The following is an 18,059-nucleotide window of genomic DNA, read 5'->3' as shown; positions in this document are numbered from 1 at the left end:
AATAAATATTTGTTGATTGAATGGATGGATAATTGACACTGCTCACACAGGAGTCAGGGGAAAAAAATCTCTCCACCATAGGTCCAGTGGGCTATTATTATCTGTTCCAACTCATAAAGACACTGGCTACAGGATTGCAAATTAGATTCTACTAAAAGGAAAAGGAAGCACATTACTCTTAAATGAAAGTTTTGCTAAATTCCTCATTCATTAATTCAACATAATTTGTTGAATTCTTAGCATCTGCTAGGCATCATTTCAGGCTCTTGAGATTTGTGAATGGTCATTACGATTCATACAGTTGTGGAGCTTACATTCTAGTTCAAGCAGTCAGATAATAATAAGCATAATAAGTAATTTGAGTAGTGTGCTGGAATGGGACACATGCAATAAAAACAATGAAGCAGAAGAAATGAAATTGGGGTACTAGGGGTAGAATTTGGGTACAGATAGGTCTCAATATTATTTTATTTATTTCTTATTTTAGAGGCAAGATCTTGCTCTGTCACCCAGGCTGGAGTGCAGTGGCACCATCATAGCTCACTGCAGCCTTGATCTCCTGGGCTCAAGCAATCCTCCCACTTCAGCCTCCCAAGCAGCTGGGACTACAGGTGTGTGCCACTATGCCCTGCTAATTTTAATTTTCTTTTATAGAGACGGGATCTTGCTACATTGCCCAGGCTGGTCTTGAACTCCTGGCTGCCAGTGATTCTTCTGCCTTGCCTTCCCAAGGTGCTGGGATTACAGGCCTGAGCCACCACTTTGCATGGCTGGTTTCATTTTTAAATAATGTCAGCAGGGTAGGCCTCATTGAGATGACAGCATTTGGGAAAAGACTTGAAGTCAGTGTGGAAGTTGCCATGTGGCTGTCAGAAGGGCATTCGAGGCATGGAACTGCCTGAGCAAAGGCCCTAGGTTGGGAGCATGCCGAAGTGTCCCAGTAACTGCCAGGAGGACACCTGGATTGAGGCAAATAATGGGAGTGTAACAGGAACCAAAGTCAGACAGGTAGTGGAGTGGCTGATTCAGGGTTTGGCAGACAATCATAAGGCCTTTGACTTAAGCTGAGTGAGAGAGTTAATTTAATTCACTCCCTCCTTTGTACTTGGAACTCCCATAACACATTTATACCTATCCAGCAGGTCTTCAAATAATGTCGTTTTGTTTAATGTTGTTTCATTAGAATGTTGAGAGAAAACAATCAATTTCCGGCCAGGATCATGGTCTGTGTGCAGTTTGCACATTCTCCCCACGTCTGTGTGGGTTTTCTCCGGGTCCTCTGGTTTCCTCCCATATCCCAAAGCTTTGCATCTTTGGTTAATTCGTGTGTCTACATGGTGCCAGTCTGGGTGAGAGTGTGTGTGTGTGTGTGTGTGTGTGTGTGTAGTTGTGCCCTGCAATGGGATGGCATCCTTTCCAGTGTGGGTTCCTGCCTGGCACCCTGAGCTGCCAGAATAGGCTCTGGCTACCCACAATGCAAACTGGAATAATTAGATAAATAATTATTTTACTTGTTTTTATTAGTCTTTTAAAAATGTATGTATAGCTCACATTTATGTCCATGTTTGATATTAGAAGTGTTTTCGATCTTTATTTGGAAGTTTGATGATATTTGTGGGACCAGAAATAATGCCATAGGAACTTAATTCTTGTTTATATCTATTAGTCTATGGTAAATTGGTTTTGTTATACACCATTTTGCTTAAAGTTGCAGTTTCCAAGAACCTATTCACAATGTTAGGTGAGGACCTACTGTATTTATTTCAGCAAGCAACACATCACATTTCCCCTGTTAGACTCTTAGGTTCTCAATGTTATTTTCTAATATTGTTCTTCTCTGGCCCAGAGAATGAATGCACATTATAAACATTCCATTACTGTTTGTTGAATTGAAATATAACACAAGTCACAGTAGCAGGAATCACACAATGTTGTAAAATAAACATACCCCAAGTCACAGGTAGTTTAGGAGGCAAATGAGTTGATTTAAGAATGTGCTGCATACTCAAGCCATAGGCTAATATTTTTCTTCTGAAATTCACTGTTCCTTTTGTTTTGTGCAGTTTCCTCACCACCCTCTGTTGGCTGCTCCTACAGTCAACTGCAGTGCTGACGTTGACACTACCCTTCTCTCTAGGGTAGCTTTGGTGATTAAGCTACTGGTCTCATGAGCTAGGCCTCTTGATCGCAACCATGGATGCACGTTGTAGTCACAGGAGAGCATCTGTAAAATCTTAGTGCCTTGGCCTCCTCATAGAGCAGTTGAACCAGAAGTTCCGAAGGTGAGACTCAGGCATAAGTATATTTTAAAAATTCCTCAGGTCATTATCATGTCAAGCCAGGGTAGAGAATCATTGATCTAAGGCTGTTCTAAGACTTTCAGAGGTGGGCCAAGCTTTCCATGAAAATTTGACTACAACAAAGAAAATATGGAAAATTTCCACCCAAATCTGTTGATTCCTGTCTGTGACTCAGCTTTTGTATCGTGGTGGCAGCTCAAGGGTGTCTTGTTATGTTTATATAGGTGCATGTGTGTTGGTGAAAGGAGAGAGGTTTGAAGGTTACCTGTTTTCCAGGATAGCAATGTGTTTGTAAATCAGCCCACCTGCAATACATATGCTGAATCAGGAGCCAGTTCCTAGGTTTTCTCAGACAGGAACACACAGCTGGCTGGTCCAGTCAAGGTGAACATCCATTCCGGGAAGCAGTTGTACTGGCCATGTATCCCCATGGATGAATGAAACTACCTTTCATCCCAACTGGGTGCTCCCCATAGGTTGAGGACTCCTCCTTCATGGTTTAACACATTCAAGTCTTGCAGTTGGGAAGGCATGCTTATGGCCCCCATTGGGCAACCCGTGCATTGTCCGATCGCCTAGGGCTTAGGTGTAAAGTGCGGGCTTCTCCAGTGTAGCTGATCCTCAGCAGCCCTGTGATCCTGCTTTCCTTTAACCTAGGTGTGAGCGCTGGTGGTCTTCGTTGCCAGCCTTGGTCATGTATACATTTTCTCCTCACAAAATTGTAAAGCAAGTCTTTCAACATATTGGGGAATAGATCTTGCTTTTTAAATATACTCATTGTCTACACAATTCTCAGGGCCAGAATAAGACATGCCCTGTAAGGCTTTCTGAATGTGTGATGAATTTAATGATGTCACATCTTCATTTCCCCTTTATTTGTTTTTTACTGAATACTTCTGGAGTATCTACTGTGTACTATACTACATCCTGGGAGCACAAGCTGAGTAAGACTCTATTCCTTCAGCTCACATTCTAGACAAGCAAATGGACACATACACAGATAATCAGCACACAATACAGGAGCTCACCAGGCATGGAGAGATGGGAAGTAGACGGAGGGCCTTTCAAGGCTATGAACACCATGAATTCAAAGTCAGGGAGTTAGGAAAATGCATCAGGGTTTGGAGAGCAAATGTATTTTTGAAATAGAGGAAGTAGAGGGGATGGTGGTGGAGGTGAGGCTGGAAGCATAGGTTGGGATTATAGTATAAAACATCTTCGTGACACGTTAGATAATTTGAATTTGATTCTGAGAAGCTAAGGTGGGGTAAATGAAAAAAAGAAATACTTGAACTTTGTGGTTAGAAAAACCTGATAGAATTCTAGCTCTGCCACTTACTCATTATATAATATTGTGCTAATGATTAGAACTAGCACAGTCTCTGTTCATTGTCTGTAAAAATAAACATAACACCTAGCTTGCAGGGTTAGTATGAGGGCTACATGAGACAGTGCTCATGACAGTACAGACAGCTGCATGGTAGGTTTTAGAGCTATGTCATCTAACACAAGAGTCACTAGTCACATGTGGCTTCCTAAATTAATTAAAATTAAATAAAATTTAAAGAGTGGCTTTCAGGTATGTGCTAGCTACATTTCAAGTGCACAATAGCCATATGTAGCTAGTGGCTGTCATACTTGAAAGCCCTGATAGGGAACATTGACATCACAGAGAATTCTATTAAACAACACTGCTCTAGAAGGATGTTTGCTTGTCTTCCTGAAAGCATCAGCATCTTAACTGATGTAGTTAATCTGTTGATAGTATGTGCTATGTTGTATTATATTAAAAAGTTATTCTTTAAAATAATACTTGGAAATGGGCTCAGATCAAAACTGAGTTTCCCTCTGAGATGTCAGTCAAGAGCTCGTATACAGCTCTGTGCTGTCATGCACATGCCACCCTCAGCTCTCTCTTGAGGCCATGCTGCCTACCCTGGCTCCCTGACTCTAGGGTTGGAATTATACTTGGTTTTATAGGACATGGCTGGAAAACTGCTCCAGACCTGAGACACACATGTTTCCCTGGATAACTTACCCTGGGATGTGACCTGTATTCGCTATGAGATTGCCTGTAGGAGTGACTCATGCCATTTCAAATAACAGCTTAATTCATCCTGTTCCCTTTACTAAGGTTTTGTAACCCAGAACATCAGGGATGATGGCCATTTCTGGTGACAGGTAGACACCTGCACTGAATTTTCAATTCAATTCAACTTAGATCACTTTCCCAGAAAGAGTATATTAACTTCCAGTTTCTACTTAACTTGAGTTTTGCTCAGGGAGTTATAGCTGAACTTATAAGTACAGGTTCTTTTACTATGAAACAGTTATTTTCAAGATTAAAAAATTTAGGGGGACTGTTTGGAGGATTGAAGGTGTAAAACTTGGTTGGTAAATTAAAATAAATAAGTAATTAAAGGTTTCCTTAATCACCTTGGAGAAAAAGAAGGGTTCTTGCTGACAATTGTATCATGGTACTACATTGCTATGTAATTTATTTTGTACATATAATTGACTTTTACTTTGGAAGCAAGAAAGCCACGTGGAAATGTTAAAAGGAAACCAAGTGAGAGATCAGCTGAGAGAAATTAAATCCATCAATATGCAAATATAATAAAGGGAAGGGAAACTGGCATTTATTGAGGGGTATATGCAAATGTAGTAAGTTGCCAGAAGGGAAGTTCTTTGCATTCTGCAGTGACTTGGGGGAATTTTGAAGAATTGGCAGAGCTTTAGCTGGCTATGAAAAGTAGTTGGAATGAAGGCAAAAAGTGGGGAGGGATTTTAGATGGAGAAGAGGTACAAAGTTGTACAGATGGAAATGCACCTATCCTCTTTAATGGGAAGTGAATAGGCCCTTGAACACAAACTGCAGTATGTGGATGAGAAATAATTGGAAAGTAAGTTTAGATGCTCAGCCTAGACTAGGTAAGAAGGGGCAGACCTTGAATAATACAGTAATCATTAAACATAAATTTGTTTATTGCATAGTTTGGGTCAGGCAATGAGCTAAAACATTTTTTAACATACATTATTGAATTTAATCTTGACAACAATCCAATGAAGTAAGTATTATCAATCACATTTTACAGATGAGGCAACTTAAATTTAGAGAGGTTAAATAGTCTTCCCAAGGCTAAAGTTTTGGGAGACAATTCTTCCTGGGTTTCTTGCATTTCTGTACATCTTGACAGCAGGGCCACTGACTGCGTTTGTTCTGGACCACATTTTTCATGGATATTTGCATAGAAAATAGCTTTGAAAGATAGAGATCATGTCTCCTTCTGAAGCAAAAGGCAGGTTTATTTATAGTTTGGCATCATGAGATAATGTGTCCACCTAGAGGCAAGTATGAGCAGGCTTACTATCCATTATAAAAGATTCAGTTTCCCTGAATACAGAGTTCCTCTCCTATAGTGTTACCTACTGTATGTGTGTATAGGAGTCACCTGACCCTTCTACATTGCCCTGTGGAAATTGAGGCTTGGGGAAGTGGTGTGAGTGGTCACACTTCAGGTACTTACTGCTATTGCTATAAGTAACAAAATACTTTGTCTCTGACCCAGGAGTTTTGTATCTTCTAGTATTTATGAAACTGTGGCAAACCAACTTGTTAACTTGCAAATAGGCTAATTTCTCAGACCATTCATAGTTCTTAACTTAAATGGTGAAACAACCTTAAAACGCTTCAGAAATCAACTATTAGGTGACAAGGGCCTGTACTAGAATGGTTTGAAAGGAACAAAATTGATGCTAGAAGTACAAAGGAAGAAATAGAAAGGACAAAACAAGGTTTGGACAGAATATTTTGGGATGGAGTGTTGGGTAAGAAGTGGTCAGAAATTATAAGGTTAAAGGAGATGTGAAAATTCTGAGCTTGAGAGATGAATACAGAAATTAATAAACTGGTTCTTGGAAGAATGGGTGGCAGCTTGTTTTGTGCTTTTAGAATTTTACTTCTCTGAAGTTAAAAACTGGATATTTAAAAATTCTCTGCATAGGATCTTAACAGAGAAAACATGCATAAAATATATCAACTAGATCTCCCCTTTCCTCACTTATTCTCAAATCTGTGAGTTAGAGCTGTTGAGAGGACCTGGAAAGTAGCTGCTTATGGTTGGCATCTGTGTGTGTGTGAGGTTGCAGAGGGGAAGAGAAGAGAGTGGTTGGGGCAATGGCCCAGGTGCTTTTGAGACCATGTCAAGACATTCTCAGGCTGGCTGTAGGCTGTGTCTCACTCCTAAGGAGAGCGCTTGGCTCCTAAGCACTGTTTTTTTTTTTTTTTTTGGCAAAAACACCACTGAAGCTATGCTGGGTGAATGCTTTACTTTTTAAATTTTTCTCTGTTTTTTTAATTTTAACAGCTTCTCACTCTTTTGCCCAGGCTGGGATACAGTGGCACGATCTCGGCTCACTGCAACCACCACCTCCTGGGGTCAAGCAATCCTCCCACCTCAGCTTCCCAAGTAGCTGAGACTACAGGTGCATGCCATCATGTACAGCTAATTTTTGTATTGTTTTTGTAGAGACAGGGTTTCACCATGTTCCCAGGCTGGTCTTGAACTCCTGAGCTCAAGCAGTCCTCCTGCCTCAGCCTCTCAAAGTGCTGGGATACAGGCATGAGCCACCGCACCTGGCCTGCTTTGTTTTCTTAACTGTGAACTTTTTTTTAAATAAAAAAACTTGGATGAACTTTTTTTTTTTTTTAAATGAAAGCACAAAATGTCATTTACTGTTCCTTATAATGTCAACAATTTGGCTGGGCGCAGTGGCTCATGCCTATAATCCCAGCACTTTGGGAGGCTGAGGTGGTTGGATGACGAGGTCAGGAGATTGAGACCATCCTGGCTAACATGGTGAAACCCCGTCTCTACTAAAAATACAAAAACTTATCTAGGCGTGGTGGCACGTGCCTTTAATCCCAGCTACTTGGGAGGCTGAAGCAGGAGAATTGCTTGAACCTGGGAGGCAGAAGTTACAGTGAGCCAAGATCGTGCCACTACACTCCAGCCTGGGTGACAGAGCGAGACTCCATCTCAAAAAATAAAATAAAATAAAATAAAGGCAACAATTTAAATATTTTTACCTTTGTTGTCTATATAATATTTTGAGGGGGAGTTTCCTAAGAAGCAATGAAAGACACATTAAAGGAAAGGCAAATACATTCCATCTATTTGTGTATTATCATCGCCGAGGCTCCTCTGCTTTAATTAATTATCAGTACAGAAAATCATATTAGGTTGTATTTTTGGAACAATAAATCCTCCAAGAGAATCCACATTGATGAAATCTGAGGGGCACAGTTGCAAAGCTCACTCTATCGTATTCCTTAAGGGAAAAGAAGATTTCTCAGTGTTTGCTATTTCTGAATCAGTTGCCAATGTTTGGTGCACTTTGTTTCCTGACACACATTTCCTTAGTGAGTGGCAAATTACGCAATGACAAGATTATGTTGCTGTCCTCCCCAGGAAGTCTGTGGAGCCAACACTTCATGCATCTCTGACTGGAGTCTAAGGTGGCTTGGGAACATAATAGCACCATTTAGTGGCAAAATGATTTTAATCTTTAAAAAAGGTGGCATGGTGTTTATTAGATCATTTTAAGAGCTATAGATTAGTCAGCCATAAATGTACTATGTAGGCATGAATCAGTTTTTCTTTCTTTTTTTGTATGTATCACTTTTAACATCTCTTGTATCTATGGATAACAGGTTCTCAGGTGAAGCGCCAAGTATGTCACTGAAAGCCCAGTGGAGTTAAGTGTGCAAAGTCAGTCTGAACATATGCTGTAATGGATTTGACCTCGAATAGCACTACAAAGAGAAATTGCAGATAACCATCTGAACTGACTACTGAAGCTTGTAGTTCTGACTCCTGAGATACAGAGAGAAAAGTGAGACCAAACAGGTGGGAGCAAACAACTCAGAGAGACCAGAATGAATACGAGTCTAACTTTAAAAGTAAATAAAATTAAATAAAAATGATTTATTCTATAGCTCTTTGTCTTTTATTGGTTCCCACACAATGTCCACACAATAAACAGTTTTCAGCACATGTTATACTTTTTCTGATCACATTGGTGTCTGTTAAAATAAGGCCCAGCACTTTGGGAGGCCGAGGCGGGTGGATCACGAGGTCAGGAGATCGAGACCATCCTGGCTAACACGGTGAAACTCCGTCTCCACTAAAAATACAAAAAATTATCCGGGCGTGGTGGTGGCACCTGTAGTCCCAGTTACTCCGGAGGCTGAGGCAGGAGAATGGTGTGAGCCCGGGAAGCGGAGCTTGCAGTGAGCGGAGATTGTGCCACTGCACTCCAGCCTGGGTGACAGAGCAAGACTCCTTCTCAAAAAAACAAAACAAAACAAAACAAAACATGAAATCAGTGAAACCTTAGACTTTAAGTGTTACACAACATAGAGGTGACTGAGTCTTACCCACTACCCAGGGGAAAAAATAGTCTTAACAACAGTAATTTTGGCTAAGAAATGAATGCTTCCTGTGATGGGCATCTCAGTAGTTTATGGTTGGTTACTATTTAAAATTGCAGATATTATGATATATTATAGTAAGCATTACTTATGCCATTTTTTGCCATGGCCAGCCTATTAGCATCTACACTACTTTGACTGCTGAGATCTACTACTGTATATGTCTGAAGTCTTTATTTTGCATAGTCCTTTATAATCAATAACTAGTATTTGTTATATGGTGAGCTAGACTAAAGTCTGAAGCATGTGGTCATGAAACAGCTTCAAGCTAAGTGGCTTACCAGGCATTCAGATCTGCTACCTTGATCTTATGTTACCCAAACCTGTAGATAATATGCTCTAATCAGCTAGGCCATAGGAATTTTGTATAGACTCTCACCCATATGAACATAAACATACACAAAAAGGCCTCCCTATTCGGAAAGTTATTCAATGGTACTAGAAAAGGGACTATAGAGATCATATGGATTATGTGATTTTGGATTTTGCTATTCTATGTACAAGCATAAATGTACATTGTAAAATAAAGAATAATGGAAATATAAGAGCAAACGTTCCAGGAACCATAGAAAACAGGGAGTTTTACCAGACAAGGCAGAGATACATTAATTACATTGATTTAACTTGAAGTTACAATGAACTTTGATTTTTTACTTTCTTTTAGAATTGTTTTCTTTTGTAGTGAAATGGCTAGGTTTTCACATGAAACATTTTTGAAATCATTTGTTACCTAGATGCAGCAATACATTCTTATAAGTATCAAATTATGTGCCAGTAGTTATGGCTGCTATGCTGAACACTTATTTCTAAGTAATGCTTGCAAAATACTCTACTATGTAATTCGTTCCTGTAGTTGTAGACCTACTGATGGCACCCTTTAGAAAAATGTTTCTTTACAATTAACTCCCATGGTGAAGATGGAGCAAAATGACTTCCAAGTCATCTTGTATTGTCTTCCTCTTTTCTGCTGGGTTTTTCCCTCCTGTTGTTTGCAGTCTGAGACCAGTGGAAATATAAGATCATGCCAGACATATGATGATGCTAAGAGCAGGCACAGTTGCATGTACGCAAAATGTCAAGCCCTAAGCTGCCAGGTTTGCATTTTGTTTGCAAATGATATAGAGCCAAAATGCTGAGTGTGCTATTGTAGGCCTGAACTTGCTCTAGCTAAAATAAACAGATAAAATAAGTGGTAGCCTGGAATATAGGGAATGTTTAATATAACTGCCAACAGAAATATTCAATGCTATAAAACTACAATGTGACGGCAAACATATTTACAATGGACATTATTTGGATAATTGTTTTGTGTTTCTTGCTGTAATTTTGAAGACTCAGAGCAAAGAACAGACAGTATGTAGAGAAGCATCTGAAAGTGATAGTTTCTGTTTGTTTTTTCGCATGTCTGAGAGTGAAGCGACTCAGCCCCAATCATTATCATTTTGCTGGTTTTTTAAAAGTGCTTTTTCTTGTTTTATGGAACATGCAGAGCTAAGTGCAGCAGCATGAGTGACACTGTGCCATGGGGTGGGAAGTTGAAGTCATTGAACACTCTGAATTCCCTCAGTGTGTCTCAGTGGCAGAACCCCTTGTACTAAATATGTGTGTGCTGTTCCACTGAGAAAATGTTCAATAACATTCTGTGTTTCTCATTTCATACCTATGGAGAAGAAGCTCAGTGGCTGCCTGTTGAGTTTCATTGTGGAGTACAGATGGTCTGGTTCAAGGTTCTTTCAAAGGCACACAGAGAAAGAAGTTATGTTTCTGCTTATTTTTCTAAAATTATGTGCATTTTTTGTCTTAAAATGTATGCTTTGCACAGTCAAATATGATATTGTTTTAATTTTAATGTAGGTAGAATACATGAAAACTTTAACAATTCTTCTGAAGAAGTAGACATGAGGACTGCCTTCTACCAGTCAATCAAGTAGTGTATATAAAATCAATTGTTGTAGTTTCTCTAGTCTCTTCTGGGTAAATGCTGAGTTTATATATAATAACAATATATATAGTTGCACTTGCATTGTGACTTTTTCTAAATGCAGCTAAGTATCTCTTGACTGACTGAATTACCTCCTTTGAGGTTATTGTTAGTGAATGCCTCAGTCTGTGAAAGTAAAGGAATTAGCAGAAAGATAAAACTATATGTTAATAACATACAGACAATATTTTAAAATCCTTCAAAACATTAGGAAAAGTCCTTGGAACAATTAGATAGTTGACATTTCATAACACATTTGTTAAATGGTTAAGCATTGAATGGAGAAATGTCCCTGCTGTTTCATAAGCAGTTTTTGGCAAATGATCTCTTTGCCCAAGTTATACCTGTGTCCAGCCTTACACTTGTCAGGAGACTATATCTTTCAATGGACTTTTAGCTGGTAAGGGAATATTAACCTCTTTTTTCATTATGTAAAAAATTTCTTCTCTTCAAAGCAGAGAAATGGTATGCAGTTGACTTGAGCTTTCTTGCAAGAAAAGTGTGATGGTGTATTGTGTTAGAGGATATGTAAATGGAACTTGAAAACTCACCTGTGAATTTAACTATGAACACTACTTGAACTATCTGCAATGGCTTGAAAAGAAAATCATGACAACTGAAACTGAGAATGGAAGAGGAAAAGTGAAAATACAAACAATGTAAAGGTGGGAGTGCAGCTTTAAATGGAGAACCACACTGTAATATAAAGTGACTTCGCTGAGTCCATTTCCTTTCTGAAAATAAGCTTCTATTTCATATGTAATTATTAAATAAAAAATAGAGCAAAAAGGGGAAAAGCAGTTTAGGTTCTGGTCATATGTCAGAACACACAAATGCCAACCCAACACAAAACAAGCAGACAGATGACCTCTTGCCCTAGATTGTGGTAAGTTATTTGTTTGATAGATGGTTTTGAGTTCACCAAACTGATGTTTTTACATTGTTTATAAAATACATTCTATTTAAATAGGAAATATAGACAAGCTGTTTAGCAAGTACTTCGGAATATTTTGAAGCTACATCACAAATTAAGATATTCAGTTTTTTTTTCTCCTTTTGGAGGAGAATGTTCTAAATACAAAATTGATGAGAATGAGATTCTTATGTATAAAATAAATTTGACTTGAAAGGAATCTCTGCCCTCAAGTGGAGTTGAGATTTGGGTTTATTAATATAGAAATTACCTTGAAGCCAGGCGCAGAGTTTTTAACCACATCAGTCATTTATGAAGTTAATGATAACATGCTAATAAATTGCTTGTAAGGGGAAGCTTTGTTCAGAAAGAAATAAAGAAAGAAGAAACACTTTAATGATTTATGTTGATCATGGAAAAAAATGTTCCTACAAGGACTGAACGACATGGGCTTAAAAAAATAAGCAGAAGTTAATAGACTCAAGGATAAAAAGCAAAAATAAAAATGCAGGATGCCTGGCTAGGAATGAGCATGATACAAAAAGAATTGGCTGCTATAATCGACCAAAAAGTATGTTCAGATAGATGAATGTGTTTGACTCTTTTTAGATTTGCTAGATTAAAAAGTCAAATAATAGATTTGTGAGTGTAAGTACAAGTTATAATCATCATTGGTGAGCTGTTGTGAAAAAACAAATCCAGTATATTCCTAGCTTACATTAAGGACAGAAGTGAAAGAGATGGGCCTGAAAACAATCTATGTTGACACCAGTCAGAAAGTTACTCGGATGTTGTGCTTCATCTTGTTTCATATGCTTTTAAAGTCATGTGGCTAAAGGAAATAAGTTTATAAAAGCATATCATAGATGTTAAAGTTTGGAAAAGGGTCAATTGGGTTGAAATTGTTAAGTGATATAGAGTTTTTATGAGGTAAATATATGGTAATTGTTTCTGACATCCATAAGCTGAACTACTCATTAGTTAATAGTACCTTTATGGAAGGCTAATACATGGGCACTTTGCCAGGTATTACATAGGGTTCAGAAAAGTCTTAGCGGTCTTTGTTGTAGAAGAAGTTTGCAATCTACTCATGGAAGACATACCAGGCATTAAAAAATTAACGATAAAATAAAGTGATGTGGCTATTGATTATAAGAGACATAGAATTTGACAAGAAAAGGGGTATTAGTATGATTTGCTGGAGAGGGCTTCTTAGAAACTATGGTTTATTTGGGTTTGCAAAATAAGCAAGACTTGGGAGGAGAGTTGAGATGAAAACATTTTGGCGAGAGATGCAAGGTGAGAGGAATATGTATACAGACAAAGGAGTGGAGACGGCGAGAGTGCAAAATGTTTATTTTGGTTTCAAACTGATATAAATACAGTCCTGAATTCTGAAAGTTTCATATTTATTTTGGTTGGGATTGCCACATTGTGTGGTAGATAAATATATATGTTTGGCAATGCTGAAGTTAAAATGAAGAAAATTCTGGTCTCAATATTTTAAGATTAGAAATGACCTTAAATATATGTCAACTTCTCATTTCACGTGCGAGATTTAAAGAGATGAAGTTAATGATGAAGGTTACCCATCCTGTCAATCCTAGGATGGGGATAAAAGTCAGATCCCTTGATTCTAGGCTGGTGTTATTTTTGCTAACATCTCCTGAGTTTTTCGTATGAAATAAAATGAAATGACAATTTTGATCTTGTTTTTAAAGCCTTCTTTCATACTTTTGAACCAATTTTTTGAAATTTACTGGTTACCATCCTTGGAAAACAAGTCTGATGAAATTTACAAGCAATTGCTGATCATAGGTGTTTATGCATTAAATCCATTGAGATTACTCGGGGGTGAAAAGTTCCTTGTGTCGTTAGTGATATTCTTAAGTGGTCTGAAGGCTATCATCAGAGCAAAGAAAAATTAGTTTTAGATTTTCTTTATTGACATATGTTGACCTTTTAATCCCACTGATTGACAAAGTCACTGAAGATATGTTCTTTCTTCCGTGGCTCCCAGCCCTGGCTGCCTTCCATGCTCATGTCAAAGGTGCTTTACATTCTGCTGCTGCTACCATTTTCTAGCAGCTGGCAATGTGCTTGTCTGTCCATTAGTGGTTTGGAAAATGATTAAAAAGCTCCCCCACCCCACACTGAAAAAGGGGGAGCTCCAAATCATTCATAAATGCACAGGGATGAATTTATGCACAGGAGACAGTGACCTCCTTTGGTACAGTGGCCCCATGGGCGCCTAGCAACTGAAATATAGAATGAGATGTTCTCATGCTAATGTGGAAAACCTGAGAGAAAATGCAAAATTCAATTTCACTTATTAATGTGTACACTTATAAATTTTAATGTTATTTTTTACAATTCAAATTAAGGCTAGGAGATATAATGGACTACCTTTTAAGGTTTTTGAGTGGGTTCAATTTTTATTTATGTTACTAATGCCAAACATTATTCTAAGACTCATTCCCTCTTGAGCCTGTCCATCCGTTATGTGACCTGAACAACCTTCCTTATTCCTTCTGTATTTATAGAATTTTCTTTCTTGGTTGAATTAAAAAGAAAAAGAAAGAATAAAACAGGCTTCTTTTATTTAAAGTAACTAACAGACAACCATAATTATATATATATGATCATATATATATGTGGTGTTCTTTCTGATAACACCTGCTGAGGTCATAATTATATATATATAATTATATATAATTATATTAATTAAATATATGATTATATAATAGTATATAATACATAATTATACATAATAATTTCATATATATATATATATATATATAGGAGAGAACTGTTCTTTTCCTAACACACATCATATCCTTAATTAACATAGGCCACCTGGGGCATTAATAAGTATTTTGCATTAAAAGAATTGAAAACAGAAGGTAAACATTAGGAAACGAGGGTCACACAGTGAATGGTTTCAGGAATAATTCTAAAAATATCTTAAAACTGTAAGAGCAGTCATATTTATAAAGCACCCACAAGATATTGTTTTATTTTGAATTAGATTAAGTAGTTTGAAATTTTTTACCACTGAACCACTTGGAAAGTCACCATTTTAAAAATTTAATTCACTCCAGTTGGCTAAATCACTTGATTGCTCTGTATTCATTAAAGGTGCAATAGTCATCACCATTTGATTCAGTAAAAAGCAAAATCCTTGAAATAGATGAGATGGGGCCATCTACAAATTATTGATTAAATGACTGAACTATTTTTGACTTGATTGATTTAGTATCATTTTTATTCAATTTTTGGGCTTCTTTAAAAAGAGTCAGGATGATCTACAGTAGAAGAAATATCAAGCTGAATATTGAATTTTTCTCCTGATTGTTTAGTTTTCTGGAAGATCTTGGCTGAATTTCAAACCCCAAGTTTCCTATCTGTAAAGTAAGAGCAGAACAACATAATATAAATATCTATAAAGATAAAATAATACACATAAAACATTTTGAACTTTAAGATGTTATAGATATTTATTTCATTGATATTACAAGTATCTGAATTAGTTTCAGAACCTTTTTTTCTGTCATTTTTTTTCCACACTCTAATAATGCTTCTTTGCAATGCCTATGTTTTCTTCCTCTTGTTTTTCTCAACCACTTTGCTTCCTGTTTTTTTTTTTTTTTTGCCTTACTTTTACCATTTGAAGCTATGAGGTTTCCCTATGAATATTGTACTGCCTATGTGCTCGTTGCCTTCTTCATTGTCAGGATCATCGTTAGCGTCCTTAAGGATGGTTTTAAATTTTCTTTTATGGACATTGGTATATTTGAACTTGCCATTTTTTCTTTAAGATATCATTATATACTATATATTTGAACTTCTTTTGTGTATGTGCATCACATCCAACTATGGTGTGTGGGTGCAGTTAGGGAAGGAGAGTATGTTTTATGAGAATTTGAACTTCTCTATGTTAGACATTAATGAGTTTAGTAAAATGCATTTTGGAGTTCAAAGATGGAACCAATTTTTAGTAAAGTTGTGAAATCATGACTCTCTGGAAGGCCTAGAGATGAGGCGCAAATCTGTAGGTTCTGGCTCTTTGGTGACCCCATGAACAATAGCCACAGTGATTGTGCTTGTGGTGTACATTCAGCACACGTTTTCTGTCTCCCCATTTAGCCTTGACCTTTGATCTTTTCTGTAACAGAACTAAATATGAGCATGTTGTCTGACCTCTCTAGGAGAGGCACTGAGGAGCCACAGGGAAACTAACAGAGATTTATCCTCATAGCACCTCTTTGTCGATCTTGTGGCTGCCCTGATTAAACATAGCATTTTTATTTATGAAGAGCTGTTATGGAGACATTGTTTATTAATTTAAAAATATTTATTGAAGATCTACTATAAATAAATCACTGTTCAAGTGCTAGGAATACTTTAATGAAAAGGGAGGCATGATTATAATCTGACAGGACTACCCTTAGTTTTGTTCCTTTGGGTATAGGTCATGAAGATTAGGGAAATCATAGGACCATTGCTTGCAGGAGGTCATTTTCATTTGAAATTTTGACAGATCCTGTGGAAATACCTGTTTAGTATATTTTATTCTTTGCCACCATTTTTGGAAATAATATATTAAATTTGCATATTTTTTTCTTCTCTGTTCACATTGTCAATCACAGAGTCATGGAGTTTCAAAGACAACAAAGTTTGAAATTTTAGTATACTCTATGAAATCATACAGAGATTATTTCTGTATTGTTCATTTTAGAGAGAAAAAATTGTATTTTATTTTCATGGGGCCTTGCAAAACAATGCTAACAAAGTTTTTCTGGCAGTGGATAAAGAACTGTTTTCCTGAATTTCTTGATGCATTCTGAATCCACAATAATGTTGCATTTAAATGATTTTTAAAGTTGTCCTCTATGAATTGACTAATTCATTTGTCTATTTATAATTTTTATTATATATTATTTAAGATCTACTGAAATGTGTAAAACTTTTGTATATTATGAAGCATAATAGACTGCAGCTGGGAACATGGCTACCTGGGCTGACGGTGAGTAGGTGTTCAACTTAGTGGCTGTTCAGGTCATTTCTGGCTGTTTCTGTTCTAATTACTTTGGGATTATGTCCCACCATTGGTTAAACATTTTGGATATTTCCCCCATCACCATCCAAGTTTTGAACAAGGGCATTATCAGTACTGCTGAATATATCTTTTTGCTCCCTTTAACCACTATCCTGAGTTGTGTGTATTTCATTTATTCCCTTTTTTTTTTTAAAGTTTTGCAACAAAAGAGTATGTCTCTAAACAAGATATTTTGCTTTCTTGTTTTGGGTTTTATAAAAATCATATAATCCTATACACATTTGTATAATGCTTGACATTTTCACTCAGTATTTTGTCTCTCAGTCTGAGAGAGTCTGTTCTGTGCAGTAGCTAATTCTTTTTCACAGCACTCTGCAATGCCACTTCTGCCATAAACTACATCTTCTTACATCTAGGAGCCTGTTTCTGGGCTGTCTATTCTGTTGCATTGGGTCAAAGTTTCTTTCGAAATTCCCTACTTTAATAACACATTGTTGTAATTGTCCTTTGTAATAAGTGTTGATATCCACTAGGGCAAAACTCCCATTTTGTGCATATTCCTCAGGAACATCTTGGCAATTCTTGAGCTTCTGTTATTCTATAAAATTTTTAGTATGAGTTTTTCAAGTAACTTGAAAAAAGTTGGGATTTAATTAAAATGTACTCATTCCAAAAATAATTTTGAAGAAAATTAATGCTTTGTAAACTTCAGCCTTCTTTGTAGCAGCCAGCATTCAATCAGAGAAAACAACAACAACAACAAAAAAAAAGAGCCAGCAGGAGATATTTGTCAAGAGATTTATGGCAAGGAATTGGCTTACATGACTGTGGGGCTATCTAGGACATGCTGTCAGGAAGAACAGGCTGGAACTTCTGGGACATGCTGAAACTATTGTCCGTATATGGAATTTCTACTTCAAGGAAGTTTCAGCTTTGCTGTTAAGGCCTTATAACTGATTGAACCATGCCCACCAAGGTTACGTAGGATAATCTCCCTTATTTAAAGTCAACTGAATTTAGACTTTACAAAAATACCTTTATAGCAATGAGGCAGGAGAATAGGGTCTGGAGACAGGGAACCTAAGGCCATTTCACACTTACTTCCTAGAACTAAATTGAAAGGAAAACCCTAACTTTCTACACGTAAATAACAAAAGGATCAGAGGCCACTACTCCCTTTGCAAACTCCCACCTTTTCTGATGGGAAATTGAAAGTACATCTGATTGGTACAACCAATGAGACATTTGCATAGGAGTGTAAATTTATAACTTCACCCTCTAATTGGTTGCTTTCTGCAACCAAACTGATCGTG

General features: G+C 37.2%; 1 protein-coding gene and 1 long non-coding RNA gene across 2 annotated transcripts in view; both read left to right on the top strand.

Annotated features, from left to right (window-relative positions):
* The first annotated feature begins 487 nt into the window (after positions 1-487).
* Positions 488-8,297, top strand: LOC112209422 (uncharacterized). The gene is made up of 2 exons (XR_008548610.2): positions 488-611; positions 8,014-8,297. It is a non-coding gene; the product is annotated as an uncharacterized LOC112209422 (long non-coding RNA).
* Positions 8,298-16,694: 8,397 nt separating this feature from the next.
* Positions 16,695-18,059, top strand: part of LOC134810338 (uncharacterized) — a 113,943-nt gene continuing 112,578 nt past the window's right edge. Inside the window, exon 1 of the mRNA XM_063813276.1 lies at positions 16,695-16,713. Coding sequence (XP_063669346.1) covers positions 16,695-16,713 — 19 coding nt within the window. The remainder of the gene's footprint in view (positions 16,714-18,059) is intronic.

The sequence above is a fragment of the Pan troglodytes genome, chromosome 5, assembly GCF_028858775.2.
Source record: "Pan troglodytes isolate AG18354 chromosome 5, NHGRI_mPanTro3-v2.0_pri, whole genome shotgun sequence".
In the NCBI taxonomy this organism is placed as follows: Eukaryota; Metazoa; Chordata; class Mammalia; order Primates; family Hominidae; genus Pan; species Pan troglodytes.
Note: the sequence above shows the minus strand (reverse complement) of the source record. Positions and strands in the feature narration are given on the sequence as shown.